Here is a 13,284-nt window from a genome sequence, read left to right as displayed (position 1 = left end):
CCCGAAGAGAGAATGGATTAGAGTGTTACTAACAGGACTAGAGTAACGTAATGTAGTGTGATTAGAGTGTTACTACACAGGGACCAGTAACGTAATGTAGTGTGATTAGAGTGTTACTACACAGGGACTAGAGTAACGTAATGTAGTGTGATTAGAGTGTTACTACAACAGGGACTAGAGTAACGTAATGTAGTGTGATTAGAGTGTTACTACACAGGGACTAGAGTAACGTAATGTAGTGTGATTAGAGTGTTACTCAACAGGGACTAGAGTAACGTAATGTAGTGTGATTAGAGTGTTACTACACAGGGACTAGAGTAAGCGTAATGTAGTGTGATTAGAGTGTTACTACACAGGGACTAGAGTAACGTAATGTAGTGTGATTAGAGTGTTACTACACAGGGACTGAGTAACGTAATGTAGTGTGATTAGAGTGTTACTACACAGGGACTAGAGTAACGTAATGTAGTGTGATTAGAGTGTTACTACACAGGGACTAGAGTAACGTAATGTAGTGGATTAGAGTGTTACTACACAGGGACTAGAGTAACGTAATGTAGTGTGATTAGAGTGTTACTACACAGGGACTAGAGTAACGTAATGTAGTGTGATTAGAGTGTTACTACACGGGACTAGAGTAACGTAATGTAGTGTGTTAGAGTGTTACTACACAGGGACTAGAGTAACGTAATGTAGTGTGATTAGAGTGTTACTACACAGGGACTAGAGTAACGTAATGTAGTGGATTAGAGTGTTACTACACAGGGACTAGAGTAACGTAATGTAGTGTGATTAGAGTGTTATACAACAGGGACTAGAGTAACGTAATGTAGTGTGATTAGAGTGTTACTACAACGGGACTAGAGTAACGTAATGTAGTGTGATTAGAGTGTTACTACACAGGGACTAGAGTAACGTAATGTAGTAGTTAGAGTGTTACTACACAGGGACTAGAGTAACGTAATGTAGTGTGATTAGAGTGTTACTACACAGGGACTAGAGTAACGTAATGTAGTGTGATTAGAGTGTTACTACACAGGGACTAGAGTAACGTAATGTAGTGAGATTAGAGTGTTCTACACAGGGACTAGAGTAACGTAATGTAGTGTGTTAGAGTTTACTACACAGGGACTAGAGTAACGTAATGTAGTGGATTAGAGTGTTACTACACAGGGACTAGAGTAACGTAATGTAGTGTGATTAGAGTGTTACTAACACAGGGACTAGAGTAACGTAATGTAGTGTGATTAGAGTGTTACTACACGGGACTAGAGTAACGTAATGTAGTGTGATTAGAGTGTTACTACACAGGGACTAGAGTAACGTAATGTAGTGTGATTAGAGTGTTACTACACAGGGACTAGAGTAACGTAATGTAGTGTGATTAGAGTGTTACTACACAGGGACTAGAGTAACGTAATGTAGTGTGATTAGAGTGTTACTACACAGGGACTAGAGTAACGTAATGTAGTGTGATTAGAGTGTTACTACACAGGGACTAGAGTAACGTAATGTAGTGTGATTAGAGTGTTACTACACAGGGACTAGAGAACGTAATGTAGTGTGATTAGAGTGTTACTACACAGGGACTAGAGTAAGTAAGTAGTGTGATTAGAGTGTTACTACACAGGGACTAGAGTAACGTAATGTAGTGTGATTAGAGTGTTACTACACAGGGCTAGAGTAACGTAATGTAGTGTGATTAGAGTGTACTACACAGGACTAGAGTAACTAATGTAGTGTGATTAGAGTGTTACTACACAGGGACTAGAGTAACGTAATGTAGTGTGATTAGAGTGTTACTACACAGGACTAGAGTAACGTAATGTAGTGTTACAAATGTAACTGATTGGCTAGAGAGGTTACCCGGGCTAACTCCAGGTCTGAAGCAGACACGTTTTCAAAGGCAGCTAGGAGGAAAGTCACGGGCAGCATGGCCCTCCACCCCTCATCAGTAGCCTTGGTCAGTGTGACAGAGGGAAGTTGTCAACTCTTCAGCTGATCTAGATCAGCTGCACTGTCACTGTCTCTCTCATGGGAGAACACAACACTGCAGCCAGACACTATCAATTGTGAATCTATCTCAGCCATGTATCAATGACAGTACATTTGGCTGTGAAACACACACACACACACACACCCACAGTACACACCCCCACAGTACACACACACACAGTACACACACTCGAAGGCCATCATAGTCCATTCATGTGTAGCGTTCACCAACGAGGCACAGTAGGTCATGTGTGCCTATGTCATTCCAGGCCTAAAATAACACATCTCAGGGGTGCGTTTAACACCTTGCTCTCAACAAGTGGCCAGCTGAATCTACCACATGCACTCTTCACTCTAGGAAAAGATAGCATTGGTATAACAGGTTGTTGATAATAATCATATTATATTTCAATAAGCTTATTTGTCCCCAAGGCCAAGGGGCAATTGTTACTGGGCTTAAAATGACATTGCAGATAGCATACATACAACAACAAATAAACAACAATACTTCATGTAAATAAAAGTAATTTGGTYCTTACCCAGAGGGATGCTGTGTTCACCGATAATCTTCTCATGCCCTCTAGAAGGTGAGGGAGCCCCTATGTCTATCAGGTTTATAGGACGTGGGACATGTGTTGAATTCTGGATGACTGTAAATGAGAAGTGAACATAAGTTACCTATAAAATCTAGAAGAATAACATCTGTACAATAATAAACAGGAAACATGGATGACGATTCAGAATCCCGATACTGGCTTATTTTATCAGGAAGTAAAATACTGGACAAATTATTTCATAGTGAGAGAAAATGTTCTGTACCTCTAGGAGTCTCAGCCTTGTGCTGCTGTATGTCTGGCTCCATGACCGTTACTTCCCTCCCCACGTCCTCCATCTTGTGTATTACATCCTGGGTCTTGCTGCTTTCACACGCACCAGCGTGATTGGTTAGCGCCAGCTCCTGCGTCGGCGCTCCTCTCTTCAGTACTTCAGCTTCCAAGTTCAAACACGTCTCTTCCAGGGCTGCCTTGAACTCCGGGTTGGGGAAATCATCCAGATCTGAACTGAGCTGTTCTGAGGCTGCTGGGATGGGTGGCTGTTGCTGTGGCTGTGGCTGTGACTGTAGCTGTGGCWGTGGCTGTGACTGTGACTGTAGCTGTGGCTGTGGCAGTGGCTGTGACTGTGACTGTAGCTGTGGYWGTGGCWGTGGCWGTGGCTGTGGCTGTGGCAGTTGCAGTGGCAGTGGCTGGTCTGTGGGGCTGGGGTTTGTGCTAATCTCCCCATCTTTCTCCTCTGTAGGTGTAGGATCCAACACCCCACCTACCCCACCTCCTCTGCCCAACTCGGTATCCTCTCTCTGGGCTAACTCCTTCTCAGAGCAGGGCCTGGGACTGAGGGTGGAGGTTGATCGTGGAGCCTCCCCCTCCTCCTCCTCCGTAGGATCCTTGTGGAGGTCTGAGGCTGACACGTCCTCGTGCTCCTGCAGCTCAGGGAGGTYCGGTTCGATGATGGAGTCGTCCTCTCCTACCTCGTCCACTGTGACCAGCTCCTCCATGTTCTTGGGGTACCAGCACTCACCCTCCGTGTCGTCCCCACTCTCCCACTCCTCCGCCTCGCTGTCTTTTTCTCTCTCATGCTTGCCACTTCGTTGAGGAGAAACAGACTTCTCTTTGGATCGCTGATCCTCAGCGGTTTCTCCCTGTAATGATACGGCATTTGTTTGTAAATAAGATATACTGTACATGTCCAACTTCTGATTTACGTATAAATCTTACTTACTTACTTAAAAAATCCTATCACTTACGTTATTTTCAGTAATCTCTATTTCCGGTTTCTCCGTCCCGTGTCTCATGGTRGGTTTCTTGCTCCTTCCCCATGTCGGGGACACTCTCTGTCTTCTGTCTTCTCCTGTCCTGGTGGGTAGAGACTCCTCTCCCAGCTCTGACTCTGAGTGTCTGGATCTGTGGTAGTCTCCTCCATCCCGCCCACCTCTTTGACTTGACTCTCCCCTCCTCATGTCTCTGGTACTGTGGCCTCAGGGGCTTCTCTGACTTATACACGTGTTGTGTTTTGTAGGAGTCCTCATCCATGTTCCTGTAAGAAGGGAAGGGGGACATCCCCTGAGGGCTACCCCGCGGGTGGGGTTACCAGTCTCCCCCCTGTTCCCCCCCCTCATCCCCTCCCCTCTTCCTCCTCCTCTTTCGTCCGCTGATCTGGGACTGATCCGGTCTCGGTCTGAGGGTTTCAGGTATGGCTTGTTCCGTCGATCCTGCATCCTCCCGTTCAGCCTGTCATCATCCACTGTCCCTCCGTTCCTCCATGGCACCTCCTCCCTTTCCCTCTCTCGTTCTCTGTCCTCATCCCCCCTTCTCATGTGTTTGGCGGTCCAGGAGCCCTGTTCTGGGCCTCCTCGGCAGGGTGTCCCCTGCCGGCTGTGGGCTGAACTACAGGAGGTAAAGCTGGGGCTGTGGGAGCGAGGGCTCAAAGAGCGGCTGATGGGACTACGGGACCGCGCTCTCTCTGGCATGTAGCTGGGAAGAAATAATATAATTCATATGCAGTTTGTAGTCAGGAAGTAGTGTTGGATAATTGCATCCATTATTTGTTGTTTTCTACAGGGGATCGATCGTACATAGACAATCGCATATTACAACAAAAAATAGCCGCTAAGAAAATGTACAAGGAAAGAATGAAACAAGTCGCCTTACTGATCAGTCTCCTGCATCTCGTCCCTTTCCCTCAGAGAGTTGATATCCTGGATGATTGAATCAACGTCTTTACCTGGTTTCTGTATGAACAGAGCGTTTTACACCATAATATGATACTGTAGATACAGAACACAGTTGGTGTGAGCTAAATAAAARCTGTAATAAACATTCCACAATGTCAACCCAATACAACTCACCTTGAGCTGAAGCTCCTTGTATCTCTTGGACATCCTGATCAGTAGTTGCTGATCGTTGATCGTGGCTGGAGTCAGCTGGTAGTATTGAACCATAGCCTGGGCCGCCTCGATGTACGCCATCTCCACAAACGCCTGTGGAGTGAAGAAGAAGAGGAAGAGGAAGAATACTTTATTGATCCATTTTCCCTTACAGTCCAAGAAAATGTGTCTTACATTTRACCCCGACCCCTTCTAAAGGCAGGCAAACACACACACACAGGTRGGAGATGTTTGCGCAGAGGGTATTCACAGTGCAGGCTGCAATGCCCCGTGCAGATTTTAGGGCTTAAGTGCCTTGCTCAAGGGCCGTTGAGTGGAGTGAGAGAAAGACACCAATGTTAGACAACTGTTTGTGACAGTTTAACGTCCTTTTTTTCCAAATAACATTTCTGCAATAACATATGTCAAACAAGGTGCGAGCAAATCTTCTATATCCCAGCCAGGTTATCATATTTCATTGGCCTCATAAATCAAAAAGYCAGTTACAATCTGCTCAGATACATTTCTGGGTAACCAACACCCATGATTTTAGTGTAGTCGAGCCCCTTGAATGTGATGTGGGTGACATTAATGAGTCATTTTAATACAGTGTCTGATCTAGAGACTGAGTGAGACATCATGTTCTGTGATAAAATGGTTGGATGGACCGTAGGAAAAAAAGACATCATTATCACATTACAATAGAAAATGGTCCGTGAAACCGTAGGAGAAAAAGGCATCTTATCGTATTACAAGATAATATGAAGTGGAAACAATTCATCTGGTCCATAGCAACACAGGGGTACTGGTCCATAGCAACACAGGGGTACTGGTCCATAGCAACACAGGGGTATTGGTCCATAGCAACACAGGGGTATTGGTCCATAGCAACACAGGGGTACTGGTCCATAGCAACACAGGGGTATTTCAAGACATTAGAGAACTGCTCCAGTTGTCAAGGGCATTGACCCTTTTCTCCCAACAAATATATGTGACTAATATTGTGACTAAACTCCACAGTAGAGCAGTAGACGTTTGTGAGGGGGGAAATGGTGTATCTGGTCCATAGCAACCGAGGGTTATTTCAAGACGTTCGCAAAGGGCCACACGCCCTTTGGTTTGCGTTTCTCCATGGCAGTTATTTGTTCATTGAAGTGTGACTTGACTCCTTAGCGGAGCTGTATACATGAGTGAGTATTGTTCTGCAGTGATATCCCACAGGGCTAATGGCAGTAGCTGTGAGGGTAAAGCGAAACCACAGGTTTGTTCTTTGAGGCATTTCCAACGACTAGGGCTCACTGTGGGAAGTCTGTCTGGATAGGCCTCAGTCGTTAAGTTAATCGTTTAATTCATCTTTTAATAATCATCAGGTAAGACCAAAAACGAGCTCACTCTTTGGCCCTTTTGGGACCGGAGTTGTGTACTTATGTTTGGAGTTGTGTACTTGTGTTTGGATTTGTGTACTTGTGTTTGGAGTTGTGTGCTTGTGTTTGGAGTTGTGTGCTTGTGTTTGGAGTTGTATGCTTGTGTTGGGAGTTGTACACTCATGTTTTAAGAGAATAAAATTGTACTGTACCTGGTGGGTAGAGCGCATGAGGATGTAGTTGGTGACTTTCCCGAAAGGCAGTCCCAGGTTGATGAATCATTCTCTGTGCAGCTGCCCTCGGGGGGTTGCAGATGTGGACGACCCGTCCTGTGATTGATTTCCTGGGTGGAAATGGCTAAATAAAGAGAAATAAGAAAAATGCATCAGTATGTTTATTACTGTTAAAACATCAAACAATTTGTGTATATTTTCACTGTATTTCATGTATTATTTACACTAGTAAAAGTCTGATTAAATAATCAATTAACGGTATGCTCTTATCTAAAATTACAAATATGAAAAAACATGTCCGCTTTTAAGAAAACACACAATGATCTGAGAAATGATCAGACAGAAATGCGTCCATTCTAGGCTGTTGCTGTCTTCTTCCCTCTTTTTGGAAGACTTTTAAGGTCAATGAAAATATTTGAACCTACTTCAGCCACAGACTGTAGACCTAGACTAGACTGTGGGAACTATTTCCTCTCTATGTCAAAGCACTTCAACATTATCACTCAACTCAGCTACAGAATGTGATGTATCCCTCCACTCTTAGAGCGTATCCCTCCACCTCAGTGGCCTGATATAAAAGATCCCTGGTGAAGCGACACGGTCGCCGTGACAGCGTGACAATGAATATGAGAGCTTTCTCGCTTGGATTTGGGAACATGTCACTGACAGGTACAGACATACATAGCACACACACACACCACAAAGACCCAGACATCCCAGTCATCTGTGTCACTAATCCCTCTGGATTGCCAAGTATAGCAACCCCCTCTGCTCCTCCCCCCCCCCCCCCACCTCCTCCCTACCTCCCCCCCTCTCTCTCCTCTCAGAGTGGTGTAATTTACACCCAGGGGCAGCACTCAGCTCTGAGGTAAAAACCATTGGCCTCTCGTCTGACTGACTAATGGCCAACAAAGTAAGTGAATGAAGAGGGCGCCAACACTTTTCCCTAATAGCTACGACACCAGATGTAATGGGAATCAGCATCATGTTCAGCTGATACAGCACTGGTTATAGAGTAACATATGGTACTGTACACTACTCAGACATTTCATGTTCACTTACGGGAAGARATTCAACATATCTTTATTTTTTATGTATCTGTAATCTTTAATTCTGCATTGTTGGAAAAAGGARCCGTAACTAAGTATTTCGCTGTTAGACTACACCTGTTGTTTRCCAAAGAATGTGACAAATACAATTTGATTTGATTTGGATTTGGAAATTCCAGGCCAAACCGGGATCGTTCCTAACCCTAACTTTCACCTTCAGATCACTTCAAAGCAAAATGTGTTTATGTGTCACATAAAACAGCACTGACAGACAGTCCCTGACAGCCAGGGGTTTGGGTGACCATGATATTACCCAGGACGGTCATAAATCCCTCCATGTTCTCCCCTAACCTCTGCCCTCTCTACTGTACAATATGTCAGTTAGTGCTGGATTTCTTCAGATCAGATAAGAACAACACTGCAGCCTATCAGACCTGATCTGTCCTTAACCAGGACGTTACCCCAGAGACGGGCTGCCCAGCTGGCCTGCCAGACAGTCCCCCTCTTACCTCTACCCTTTGTCCTCTCTGCCTTCTGTAAAATGTCCGGTAGTGCTGAATTTCTTCCGAAAACATTCCCTTTACATGTTCCTTAGGAACAACACTGTAGCCTGACTAGGGTTGCAAAGGGAGGGTATATTAGTGGTAACTTTCTAAGTTTACCAGTACCTACCAGAATTTTGGTAACTTTCAAGCATTTTGGAATTTTATAGGGCTTTTTCAGGTATTTAAGATTATTCTGGCCCTCTGTGTGGCGTTATCACATTAAAATATATAAATTAATAAAATAAGATTTTAAAACAGAGAAATAGAATGACAAAGCTACAACATGCTAAATATAAACATCAACTTGGTGAACACCATTGGTGTTAAATATGAGCGTTTCAGCATGAAGTTGGAAGAGTTTGCAGAGTTAATTGAAAATAATGCCATTGTTGATTAGCAGCTTTTTTCATTAATTAGGCTATTCTCTCTTGAAACTGGACAATATGGATACATATATAAAAAATGACACAAAGGTTATTCGAGTATAAATTACCAAAATTACCATAGATTGCCACAGATTACCTGTTAATTACCAAAATTACTGAAAGTTCTGTAAACTTTTGTAAATTACCGGTAGGTTTTGCAACCCTAAGCCTGACGGGCCTAAACTGTCCTTAACCATGATACTACCCAGAGAACCATGATTCTACCCCAGAGACGTGCCGCCCAGCCTGCCTGACAGACAGCACACATGTGGGACAGTCTGGGGTCTGATTCTCCTGGGTGTGGGCCTGTCAGTAACAGTAACAGGACCAGGGAGGGTGTTGTTTTTATAAGGAACTTGTACAGAGGAAATCTAGCACCAACAGATGTTTTACAAGACAGAGAGAGGATGGGGGGACAGGGATATTGAAGTACTGATGTTGCTCTGTTTTTAAAGTTTCCATTTGCTGCCACGCCCCCCCCCCCCCCCCCCCCCCCCCCGTAACATCCCTGATGCGAGTTTGAGTAATGCCCAACGATCTTCTGTAAACTAACTTGATTGCTTGTTAAGAAAATCAAACTTGCATTGTGCTTGATGGTCCCTATACACCAGGTCACAGGCTAAAATAGGGAACTCTTACCAGCGTATCTCTATAGCTACCTTTCCAATAAGGAATGCTGCTACATTTGATAGTAGACAGAAACCTAGACTATACTAGTAGATGTGATGAGTTGGGAAAGTTGTGTTAAAAGAACATTGCTACTATGCTGCTACCCTATAATCCTCCCCTCAACCCAAGAGTAGAACCAAGATGTTACACCCCAAGATTAGAACCAAGATGTTACACCCCAAGATTAGAACCAAGATTTACACCCCAAGATTAGAACCAACATGTTAACCCCAACATTATAACCAATATGTTACACACCCAGATTAGAACCAACATGTTACACCCCAACATTATAACCAATATGTTACACCCCAAGTATGAAGCCAACATGTTACACCCAAGATTAGAAACCAAGATTACACCCCAAGATTAGAACCAAGATGTTACACCCCAAGATTAGAACCAACAGTTACAACCAAATATTAGTACCACCGTTTGTGAAAAGAACATTGCTACTGTGCTGCTACCCTGGACTCATCCCATAAAACCTAAGATTAGAAGCAAAAGCAAAAACGTTACACCCCAAGATTAGTAGGTAGTTTATGTGAAGAACATTGCTACTGTGCTGCTACCCTAGACTAATCCGCTATCCCCAATGTAATCTATCCAAAGCCCTGATTGCCTACAGGGTTAAATAACTGTCGTTTAACTGCCTCTGGCACGCCACCTGATTTTAACGGTTTCAGATGCGAGAGTGATAATTCTAATTGCGGCTCTGTGCCAACTACCACTAGGCTAAGCTAGCTAGCTAGCTACACTGCACACACACACACACACAACACACACACACACACACACACACACACACCACACACACACACACACACACAACACGAAAGGTCACAGCAGCCCAGTCAGTAAACAGCTACAGAAATAGACAGCAAAAGGCTGTTAATGTCCTTGAGGTGAAAGAGGGAACAAGAGTCTTGCCACCGGCCCGGCCGGTCGTCGGGGTTGTATCAGTCAGAGTGGAAATATGTGGTCCAGCGATCTGGACACTTGTTCATGCTTTTACATCCTTTGGATCCATAAATTGAGGGTCAAACAGTGTCTGTTTCTGGGCTTGGGGAAGATGTTGACGCTTCTAAATCACAGATCTTGGATCAGATTACCCTAGTCTTAAACCATTAGGAGGATGAATGTCTGACCTTGTATCACTGGTTAAGGGCTAGACTTGTTCATACTTTTATACAGGCTGAGCCTTACCCCTAACTTGAGGGTCATACGGTGTAAATGTTCTTGGGCTGTGGAAAGATGTCAACGCTTTTAAAAACACAGCTCTAGGATTTTCTTATTTTACCTTTATTTAACTCGGCAAGTCAGTTAAGAACAAATTCTTATTTACAATGGAAACAATAGAATAGATGTAAAAGTGCAATCCCCGCCCATCTGGCACTCAAGGCAGACTAGAGCAAACTCTGTTAGTATTTGAACGATTTCAAATAGTATTTGAACCGTGGTCTGGTGGCCTATTCATCAGGAACTGAAGTGGAAGTTACAATTGTAATTACATGAGGCAGTTAGTAAATTTACCAAAGGCCCGGCCTGGCAAATGTCATTGTGGCTAGTAAACCACATTGAAAAGTGTGACTGGAATGATATGACATTGTGATGTTTATCACATGGTTTACATGTGATGGTCTTTGATGTCAGTGTTCAATTGGCATGACTTTGCAATCAATTACAAGAAAGACCGATAAAAAAAGAGAGAGAGAGAGAGAGAGAGAGAGATGTTTTCGTGCACCAGTGAATGTTTTGATACTGCTACCGAGAGTCAACCAAACATGCTTGCAAATTCCCACTTTCACTCTCAGCAGTCTCAGCAGTAGTTCCGCCCCATAGACAAACCACTAATAAAGAACACAGCCCTTTACACCCATACCCGTATACGGGTTGAAAGTGACAGATTTGGACACGAATAAGCACTTAAATTGGAGCGCATTGGCTGTACAGTAACATGCTATACATGACGTCAGAGCTCAGGCTTTGCGCTCCACAGCTATGAATGGGTTTTGACTGACAACCATTCTGAACATGAGCACCGTGAGCGACAAGAAGTTGCCTCCCCCCTCCCTCACGCTAATTGGGCAACTTTTAGCAAATGTTTGGTTGTCTGAGTGAGGTCATCTGTCAATTACAAGGACTCTATGTATTTTGAAAGATGAGACGATGAGGATTATTATAAATACCGCTCCGATGTCATACAAGCAAGCCAAACACCTGTCAGTCTTCACATGTCCATATCATATCTGATGTACAGTTACAAGATGACATGGTCTTATACCCTCTGGTCGTCCTGGACACAATGAGTCTATGTCTGTTGTCTTGTGAAGACAATGTGCCGCGTACCACGCATCTGAACGCTCTCACGACTCTATTCCATGCGCACCACATGTACCATCTGCTTCTCTGAATTGCCTTGTGAAAGCTTACACTGTAAGATCCTATTTTATAACTTAGTCATGTTTGCAATAGACCAAGCTTTTAAATGATGCTCACCAGACCCTGACTGCGATTTAATGGACCACTTTACACTCTCAACCAAACGTTTAATTTTGAACTATACACTTTACACTCTCAACCAAACATTTAATTTTGAACTATACACTTTACACTCTCAACCAAACATTCATTTGAACTCTACACTTTACACTTTCAACCAAACCTTTAATTTTGAACTATACACTTTACACTCTCAACCAAACGTTATGACTAGCAGCGTGCTGTTCCCCTCGAGAGTCACTCCTGTTTGTTTATCCAACGTTGGATGAACGTTAGATCCTTGTCGTTGTACGACCAGGGTGCTGACCACAACGTTCAGTTCTCCCGGCGTTCCTAAAACAGAGGGCCGCGCCACGCCTTGGATCGCCGTGGAGTCCCCTTGGTTTAAAACTCAACCTCTCTGCACCGCCAGGCCCTCCTGTGGATCTGTGTGTGTGCTTGAGGTCTCAATTCTGTTTCACTTATTTCATTTGGCCGTTAAATGAAAGACAATTTTGCATATTGTTTTCATGTATAATGCATTGTAGTTCAGCCCTATATTTAATTGGACTCTGCATATCAGTACTACCACTAAAGATAAATGAAGATATCAGCAGTGCTTGTATCAGGTACTTTAAATTTGAGAAAAACAAATTGCAAAGACCTAGGCTATGAACGCAAATCATTATGTTATAATCATTTTGAACTTGATATTCAAGTGTACTACTACAAAATCACAAAAGTCTCAAACCATACCATAGACTAGTTGACAGTTTAGCTGATAGAGTGTCTGTTGACTATTATATATTTTTTAACAGACCACCAAAGTAATTTTTCTATAGGCTACCCTGCAAGGCTTGTATTTTGCTGGGAACAACACAACCTCCATCTGTTGGGTTGTTGGTAGTAGGAACAGGTGTAGTGTTTACAGGGCTAACATTAGCACACCACTGACATGATAAAAGGCCTCGTAAATAAAAGGGTGTCAAACAGATACATAGGTTTCTGTGGAAGCCTTTCTAGCCTGGTCCCATATCTGTTTGTGCTTGCCAACTTGGTAAGACCGAATAGACAGGTCGGGAACCAGGCTAGTTTTTTGTAGGAGTTCCACAATTCACATCAAACGCTTTCGCTAAATGTAACTTCTGTTTGTTGGGTGATGTTCCTGTGTCTGTGTCTGTCGCACCACACGGGACTGTTTCGTTTTCGTTCGTTGGTTAGTCTGTTCCTGTTCGTGCGTTCTTCGTGTTTTATTGTAAGTTCTCATGTTCAGGTCTGTCTACGTCGTTTTGTGTTTTGTAATCTATTCTAGTGTTCTTCGTGTTTTCGTCTTGTCTTTAATAAATTCATTATGTCTGCATACAACGCTGCATATTGGTCCGATCCTTCTCGCCTCTCCTCGTCAGATGAGGAGGACGACTTAGACGAGCGTTACACAGGGACTGTAGGGACGCCTCTTGCACTGAGACAGTGCGTTAGACCGCTGCGACACTCGGGAGCCCAAAAATAAGTTGTACTCTCAAAATACTGTAATCTTTATTGAAAAAAAACTAAAAACCCCAGACAAATAGTGTAAAAATACAAGTTTCACAATTAGTAATTG

At 43.6% G+C, this 13,284-nt stretch overlaps 1 protein-coding gene and 1 non-coding gene across 2 annotated transcripts in view; both read right to left on the bottom strand.

The window, feature by feature from the left end:
• Window positions 1–13,284, bottom strand: part of rbm20 (RNA binding motif protein 20) — a gene marked incomplete at its 5' end in the record, with an annotated part of 31,559 nt that overhangs the window by 4,579 nt on the left and 13,696 nt on the right. The window contains 10 exon segments of the mRNA XM_070441061.1: window positions 2,504–2,645; window positions 2,815–3,691; window positions 3,797–3,979; window positions 3,981–4,151; window positions 4,154–4,523; window positions 4,701–4,780; window positions 4,898–5,029; window positions 6,492–6,556; window positions 6,559–6,585; window positions 6,588–6,636. Of these exon segments, the coding sequence (XP_070297162.1) occupies window positions 2,504–2,645; window positions 2,815–3,691; window positions 3,797–3,979; window positions 3,981–4,151; window positions 4,154–4,523; window positions 4,701–4,780; window positions 4,898–5,029; window positions 6,492–6,556; window positions 6,559–6,585; window positions 6,588–6,636 (2,096 nt within the window).
• Window positions 6,111–6,244, bottom strand: LOC112075784 (small nucleolar RNA SNORA18). Its single transcript, XR_002895039.1, has one exon. It is a non-coding gene; the product is annotated as a small nucleolar RNA SNORA18 (small nucleolar RNA).

The sequence above is a fragment of the Salvelinus sp. IW2-2015 genome, unplaced genomic scaffold (assembly GCF_002910315.2).
Source record: "Salvelinus sp. IW2-2015 unplaced genomic scaffold, ASM291031v2 Un_scaffold3386, whole genome shotgun sequence".
Lineage (NCBI taxonomy): Eukaryota > Metazoa > Chordata > Actinopteri > Salmoniformes > Salmonidae > Salvelinus > Salvelinus sp. IW2-2015.
The sequence above is the reverse complement of the archived record's forward strand: the minus strand, read 5'-3'. Positions and strand labels throughout refer to the sequence as shown.